The following is a 7728-nucleotide window of genomic DNA, read 5'->3' as shown; positions in this document are numbered from 1 at the left end:
AGTACATTTATTTATTATTTTAATTTTAAAGAAAAAACAATCACTAATTTTTTTTAAATCTTTTAAATGATAAAACACTAGTATTCATCAATCAAAAAAAAGATTGAAAAATTCAATAGAAAATTAGAAAAAAACCAAATTCCGCTCCAAATTAGATTAATTAAAAAAAATGTCAAATATCAACAAACTGGTGATTATATTACTTTGGAAATTTATTATGATTATATGAAAAATAACGATTTTAAAAAATTTTTGTCATCATCCAATGTATAAAAATAAAAAAATATAATTTAAAAAAAAAAACTGTGTGATGAAGTGTGTGGTTGTCGTGTTTAGATTTTTATTTTATTTCTTAAAACTATACTAAAAAAGTATATTCAATAAAAAAACATAAAAAAAATAATAAAAGTTTTAATAAAACAATACATACTTTTTAAAGGAATTATATTTTTATTAAAATTATAAAAAAAAAATAAAAAACCTAATTACTTATCTATTTTGGGAGGATTTTCTCCTTTTTTTTTAATAATATTTAATTTTTTAAGTTTAAATACTTGTTAACCTAAAAAAACAATAAAAAAATATTATTTATTAAATAAAATATTTTTTTAATTTTATTTTTTTAAATATTTTTTTTTTTAATTTTATTTTTTTTTTTAAATTATTTTTTTAATTTTTTTTAACTTTTTTTTTTTTTTTTTAATTTTTTACACATACACCTTATATATTAAAAATAACTTTTTTTAAAAAAAAGTTTTTAGATTTTTATATTATATTATATAAACTATAAAATAAATAATTTTTTTAGTCTCTAAAATAAACCATCTCACGTTATATATAATAGTAACAAAACGCTATAATATATATTCATATAAATACTTTGTAAATAATAATAATAATAACAATAACAAAACCAAACACATATATATAATTAAAAATGAAGTTATTTGGAAAAGCTAAACCAGCTAACAACTCTCAAGATACAATTGCTAAACTTAGATTAACATTAGAAATGTTAGAAAAAAGGCAAAAATTTTTACAAGAAAGATCAGATAGAGAAGAATTAGAGGCTAAAAAATTAGTTGTACAAAAAAAGAAAAGAGAAGCTTTATTATGTTTAAAAAAAAGAAACAATTTCTTAAATGAAGTTAATAAATTACAAGGTTCATATGATACATTATCCTCACAAGTAAGTAATACAAACAATGCACATTCTCATTCAAAATTTTAGATGCACATATTAACATTTTTATCATCATTATTTGTAGATTTTTGCATTAGAAAACGCAAAGATGAATATGGAAATTATGAATTCTATGAGAGAAGGTGCTCAATCATTAAAAGAACTTCATGGTCATCTTACTGTCGATAAGGTTGATGATACTATCGAAGAAATTCAAACCCAAATGGAAATTCACGAAGAAATTTCAAGAGCTATCAGTCAACCACTCGGTACTCAATTGGATGATGAAGAAGACCTTTTAAGAGAATTAGCCGAATACGAACAAGAAGATTTAGATATGCAATTACTTAATATTAAAGCTCCATCAAGAGAATCATTACCAACTCCAACCCAAGTTAAATGTAATTATTTTTTAAAACTATTATTAACCACCCACCACACAATTAAAATAAATACTAACCACAATCTTATTTTTTTTAATACCATTTAGTCCCAGCTGCCTCAACAGTTAAACCAGAACTATCAAAAGAAGAAGAAGAAATACGTCAATTAGAAGAAAGTTTAGCTGTGTAAATTTTTAGTTCATTAAATAAATAAAATAATAATAAAATCGTAATAGAAAACAACACAGATTTTTTTTAATTATATAAAAAAAAAAAAAAAAAAATTTAAAAAAAAGGATAATATCAAAACAATATTATTTAAATAAAACATGTATAACAACTTTTAAAAAAAAAAAAAAAAAAAACTAAAAATAAAACTTTCCTATCACTTTTTTTTAAAAATGAAATTAATACAATTTTATTTATTTTATTTTGGGGTTGTGGTTTTGGTTTGGTTTGGATTAATAGTTTCTTCTTGTAAAATTTTCCAGAATTTTGAAAGTACTGGAGTTGGATGAGTATTATTATTGTTGTTGTTGTTAGCAAATGGTACAGTTTTTTTTTGTGATGGAGATTGATTTAAATGATTAAAAGTTAAACCTTCATCGGGAATATCATTATTATTTGTATCATCTTGGGAAGTGGTAGGGGTTATTTTGGTTTTATTTGTTCATCATATTGGTAATTGGTGGTTGAATAATACTAGAAGGTTTTGTTGTTGTTTTTGGTGGTGTTTTCTTAAGAATTTTGTTGATCCTGGTTGTTGTTTGTTGGGCCGATTAATTGATATTGGAGCCTCTTGTAATTTTGGGATTTGGGAATGTTGGTCCTGGATTTGTGTTGAATGAATAACAATATGGTTATATTGGTTGTTGCGTGTGTTGACGTTGTATACGATCTTGTTGAATTTTGTTTAACTTTTGGGTTATTTTTACTCTGGGGTCTTTTTGGTTTTGAGGGTTTTCAAAAAGGATGTTTGCATCTTTAAACTCTCTATTAAATTCGGTTTCGTATTGAGTTTGTGATTGGGGATGACCTTTATAGTCCTTTAATAGCTGCTGTGGTTGATCATTAGTGATTTGTGGTTGTAGTTGGCCAATGGCATTTTGTTGGTCTTTTAATATTTGCTGTGATTGCTCTTTTAATAAAACATTATCTCTAAGTGGATTGATGAATGAATCATTTCTGAATCCCAAACCCAACTTTAAATGATTTGGTGTCTTTTTAGTGTATGGTAAAATATTTTTAACTTGACAATATTTTCTTAAACCTGCAAATGTTAAGAAACCAATGCAACCAATAGCTCCGCATGCAGTTGCAAATGCATATGGGGAATGCTCCAAGCCTGAAACCAAATTCATACCGAATGTACCTGTTACGACACCACCTAAACCTGTTGAAATTGTTAAAATACTTAGCATTAATTGAATGCTCATAATCTTGTTTCTTGCTGTATCTAATTGGAAATTAACGAACTCTTCAGTTGAATTTAATGTCTCTTTAAGTTGTGAAATGTTACTTGACATTTGTTCAAGTTGTCTAGTATAAGTTTCTAAAAGTATTTCGATTTCATCATGTTGATTTTTTCTTCTAGCACCACCGGTAGCATGTCTGAATGAAAGATACATAAGGGCCATATCCTCGTCTGATTGAAGTACATCTGTAATCGCATCGATAATCTCTTTAATTTTAACTTCAAATTGATTTAAACCCTTCTTATGGTACAAAAGCAACTCTTCTAGATTGTGCTCTGGATTCTCATTTAACAATTGTAACTCTTTTTCGATGAGTGATTGCATTCTTCTAAATTCCAAATCCAACTTTCTGCACACCAAATCCAATATGGATTCAAATACTCTAAACTCAAATGGTAATGGCAAATACTCGTAATTTGATTGTACTGCATCTTTAATATTAACTATAACTTCGTCACGAAGGGATTCATTTTGGGTCTCGAATAACATTACTCTATTATATTGAATAATTGCTCTAACGGCACCAATACTTATTAAAACCACTTTATCTCTAACCAATATAGATGGCATTTGTGGTGGAAATGATGGATCAATAGTTCTAAGATCACGTGCTTGTAATTTTAGTTCACTTGATAAGTCACCTTTATAAATCCTTCTTTCCTCTGGGTTTCCATTAATATCGAGTGTTATAACTTTAAAAGACTTTAATCCGTCGGTTCCGAAATTTGATGTTAAATTATTATTATTATTAATATTTCCATTACTATTACTATTTGAATTGAAGTTTGTAAAATTCTCTTCATCATAAATTTTTGTTTGTGTTGATGTTGTTGTTGTTGTTTTATTTATTAAATTAAAATTCTCTTTGCCAATACCGACTCTATCTGGTTTACTACTATTATTATTTATACTATTATTTGTGCCATTGTTATTGTTATTTTTGATATTACTTTCATTTTGCTCTTGAGTTGATAAAAATGGAGCGGCAAGATTATGTTTTGAAAAGTTTCTTTTAAAATTTAAATTCCCATGACCTTTAATTAAACCATTGACTCTAATTAAACTTTTATGACTATAGCTATTATTATTATAAAGTTTTAAAATATTATTCATTTATTAAATAGTATATTATTTATGATTATGGTTTTATTGACATTAAATATTTAAAAATAAAAATTTGGTGTGGGTTAATTTTTTTTATAATTTTGGTGTGTTTTTTATACAGTGCGTTTGTTTGTTATATTAATGGAGATAATGATATAAAGTTTATAAATTTTATGGTTGTTTCAACAATTCGTTTTTTCTTGGCTATTTAAATTTTTTTTTTTTTTTTTTTTTATTAATTTAATTTTTTTAATTTTTTAATTTTTTAATTTTTTTTTTTCACAGTTTTTTTTTTTTAATGTTTGGGATGATGATATAAATGAAGCAATCAATGGGTTTTCAAATGACTCTATTTAAATAGTTTTATGGTCCTATAAAAAATATATTTCCATTTAAAAAAAAAAATAAAAAAAAAAATTTTAGACAATAATAACAATAAATAATTTTAAATAAATCCTATACAAATATTATTTAAATAATTAAATAAATAAATATAAATAAATTTATAAATATTATCTTTTTTTTTTTTCGAAAATGAATTTCGAATTATTACCCACAAAATTTTATTTTTTTTTTTATTTTTTTTAATTTTTTATTTTTTTTTTTTTTCATTTTTTTTTAAAATTTTTTTTTTTTTTCGCCATTATAAAATTTTTTATTGATTTTTTTTTCATATTTACAATTAATAATATAATATAATCATTCATCAAAATGGGTCAAGCCGGTAAAGTAAGAATCGAATTAAACAGAATAAAATATCTAGCAGCGAATAAATAATAATAATATTTATTTTTTTTGTTTTTTTTTTTGTTTTTTTTTGTTTTTTTTTTATAGGTTTTTGGTAAACAAATCACTTATTCAGTTTCACCATTCCAACAAAAACTTTTTGTTAACTATTTCAAAAATGCTATGCCACATTTAAGAAGAGGTGTCAGAGATAACTTCTGGGCTTCAGTTCCATACATGGCTGCTTTATACATCACCGTCAACTGGGCCAATGAAACCTACCACAACGAAGCCAAAGATCACTGGTATTAAATCATCTTTTTTTTTAATTATATAAAATAATAAATTTAAAAAAAATTTTAGTAATATAATATATAAAACCAACAATACACAAATAATAATAAAAAAAAAAAAAAAAAGGTAACATATCATTAAAATACTATTTATATAATAATTTATTTAAACACATCATACTAATACATTTTTTTTTTCATTTATTAATCTCTAGTCAATAAAAATGGATTTTTTTTAAAATATACAAAATTATTTCGTTATCTTTATTTGTTTTTAGTGTAATGCTATATTATCTTTTTTTATTTTTTATTTTATTTATTTTTTTATTTAGTTTAGGGATCAGCAAACCAATTCGAATTATCTAGTGATTTAAATAATTGAATTCTTAGAGAAGGAGAAGTTAATCTATTGGCATTCATAAGTTCAACTATCAATCTAGCGACATTGGACGTTAAAGAACCTAAAAAGAAATCACATTCAGATGCCAAAAGAATTTCGGATAACAGACCTTCACCAATTTTATAATTTGGTTTGGTTTTTATTTTTCTTAAACCATCTTCATCTCGATTGTTTTCTAGTAAATAGTCACCAAATTTATAAGTTTCATCATTTCTAATAATATTCTTTAAATAGTGGAAATGCAAATTTGGATTGTTTTTTTCGATTATGGGCAATTCATTATCGATCACCGTTTGATTATCTGTAATTAAAATAATATGTTCAAATTGTTTACAATACGAATCATTTTTAATAAAATCTATATATTGATTTAAATAAACTAAAGATTTTATTGGATTATTTTTTATATTATTATTTGTGTTTGTATTTTTATCCAACTCTATAATTTTATCACCATTTCTTATTTGTATTGCTAAACATTTCTTTAGTGGTGAATTACCAAAAAATTCATTTTTATAAAATTCCAATAGTTTTCTAATTTTATGATTTGGTCGAATCAACTATTTTTTTGAAAAAAAATAAAAATTAGTAAACAATAGTTTGAAGGACCATATTATTGATTAATAATACATACCCAATTCATAATATGTGATTTAAATAAAAATAGGTCATTATTTAAAAAATATTGATTTGGAAATTTTGAACAACCAATAAAATTTACATAAACCCTATAATCACTGGTTATAATTGAAATTCTTTTAGAATCATCATATTCCTTTTCTTCTATATGGTTTAATACTTGAACCGATTCTTTGCTAAAATTATAATTATAGTTGTTTATTTTGCAGCTGTAAAAAAAAATTAAAAGAATCGAAAAAAATATCCCAAAGATTTTTTTTAATAATGGGTAAAAAAAAATTGGTTAGATATGGAATTGCAAACATAATTTAAATTATGTTCTGTGAAAGAATTTTGTATATAAATGTGGGTTTATGATTGTAAAAAAAAAATGAATCAACAATTGCAAAAAAAAAAAAAAAAAAAAAGATTGTGTGCAATAATGATGTTTTCTGTTTTTTAATGAATATTCTATCACTTTTAGTTTTCATAGAATTCCATTCAAGAAAGATTTTTTTTATAAAAAATTTAAAAACTGAAAATAAAAAAATTAAAAAAAAAAAAAAAAAATTTTAAATTAAAAAACTACCATAAACACATACTTTGATACTGGCAACAGCAAATCGGTAATTAAGTTCGAGAATAAAAATTCTGTATCATCCACAATTAAAGTTCTCCCCCATTCCAATGATCTTGTAAGAGAGTAACCTAAAAAATGAAAACTTGAAATCATTCCATATGGCCTTAATGAATGAATTAACACTTTATTATTACTTTTGGATATTTTATTGATGCCTGATATACAATTGTATTCTTTATAATTTATATTGCTATTTAAATTATTAAACTGAAATGTATCTAATTTTTTGTAAAAATTAAAAGTTGGGAATCTAGAATCTACTTTCACAATCTGTAATAATTGACTATATTCTGTCGTTTCGTTAATATTGTTATATTTACAACAACCCAAATTATATTTATATGACCAAACCCTATTGACTGTTAAAAAATGATCCATTCTTTCTTCTAAAGTTTCTTTAATTTGACACATTCCAAATATCGTAATAGAACTGTTTATTGAATTATCTATTTGAAATATTAATTTTAACAAGTAATCAATATCTTTTAGTGAATAAATATCAATTATTAAATGATTAAATGTGTTTTTATTATTGTTTAAATTATTTAATAAATCTTTAAAGTTTTTAATTTTTATATAATTATTGTTTTTATTATTATTATTTAGATTATAGTTAAAAAATGGTGATAAATCTTTTTGTTGGTAATAGAATTCAGAGATAAAGTTTAGGGGTTCATTAAATGAGTTTATTATTTTTGAAGAATAAAAACTTGATATTTGTTTATTATTTTTATTATTATTGTGGTTTTTTAATCTTTTGATCTTATTAAAATCGTAAGATATTTGAATATAAATTAAATCTTTATTATTACTATTATCTATATTAGTATTATTATTATTATTATTTATATTATCATTTTTATTGTCATAATTATTGGGGGTTAAAAGAAATATGATAAGATAGAT

The 7728-nt window shown here is 22.7% G+C and overlaps 4 protein-coding genes across 4 annotated transcripts in view; 2 read left to right on the top strand and 2 right to left on the bottom strand.

Annotated features, from left to right (window-relative positions):
• Positions 1 to 726: 726 nt before the first annotated feature.
• On the top strand, positions 727 to 1673 carry DICPUDRAFT_56026 (uncharacterized protein; the record flags this gene model as incomplete). Its single annotated transcript, XM_003289276.1, has 2 exons — positions 727 to 1189; positions 1269 to 1673. Exons 1-2 carry the CDS (start codon positions 938 to 940, stop codon positions 1671 to 1673), a joined length of 657 nt encoding a protein of 218 aa, XP_003289324.1. The 5' UTR covers positions 727 to 937.
• A 290-nt stretch (positions 1674 to 1963) lies between these two features.
• On the bottom strand, positions 1964 to 4154 carry DICPUDRAFT_56024 (uncharacterized protein; the record flags this gene model as incomplete). Its single annotated transcript, XM_003289267.1, has 1 exon — positions 1964 to 4154. The coding sequence occupies one exon, from the start codon at positions 4152 to 4154 to the stop codon at positions 2427 to 2429; it is 1728 nt and encodes a 575-aa protein (XP_003289315.1). The 3' UTR covers positions 1964 to 2426.
• Positions 4155 to 4856: 702 nt separating this feature from the next.
• DICPUDRAFT_88458 (uncharacterized protein) lies at positions 4857 to 5183 on the top strand (the record flags this gene model as incomplete). The annotated part of the gene is made up of 2 exons (XM_003289275.1): positions 4857 to 4874; positions 4980 to 5183. 2 exons carry the CDS (start codon positions 4857 to 4859, stop codon positions 5181 to 5183), a joined length of 222 nt encoding a protein of 73 aa, XP_003289323.1.
• Positions 5184 to 5497: 314 nt separating this feature from the next.
• The window catches only part of DICPUDRAFT_80087 (uncharacterized protein), a gene marked incomplete at both ends in the record, with an annotated part of 2699 nt that continues 468 nt past the window's right edge, over positions 5498 to 7728 (bottom strand). Inside the window, 3 exons of the mRNA XM_003289266.1 lie at positions 5498 to 6124; positions 6199 to 6412; positions 6785 to 7640. Coding sequence (XP_003289314.1) covers positions 5498 to 6124; positions 6199 to 6412; positions 6785 to 7640 — 1697 coding nt within the window. The remainder of the gene's footprint in view (positions 6125 to 6198; positions 6413 to 6784; positions 7641 to 7728) is intronic.

This window comes from Dictyostelium purpureum, assembly GCF_000190715.1.
Source record: "Dictyostelium purpureum unplaced genomic scaffold DICPUscaffold_169, whole genome shotgun sequence".
Taxonomy (NCBI): domain Eukaryota; phylum Evosea; class Eumycetozoa; order Dictyosteliales; family Dictyosteliaceae; genus Dictyostelium; species Dictyostelium purpureum.
The sequence above is the reverse complement of the archived record's forward strand: the minus strand, read 5'-3'. Positions and strand labels throughout refer to the sequence as shown.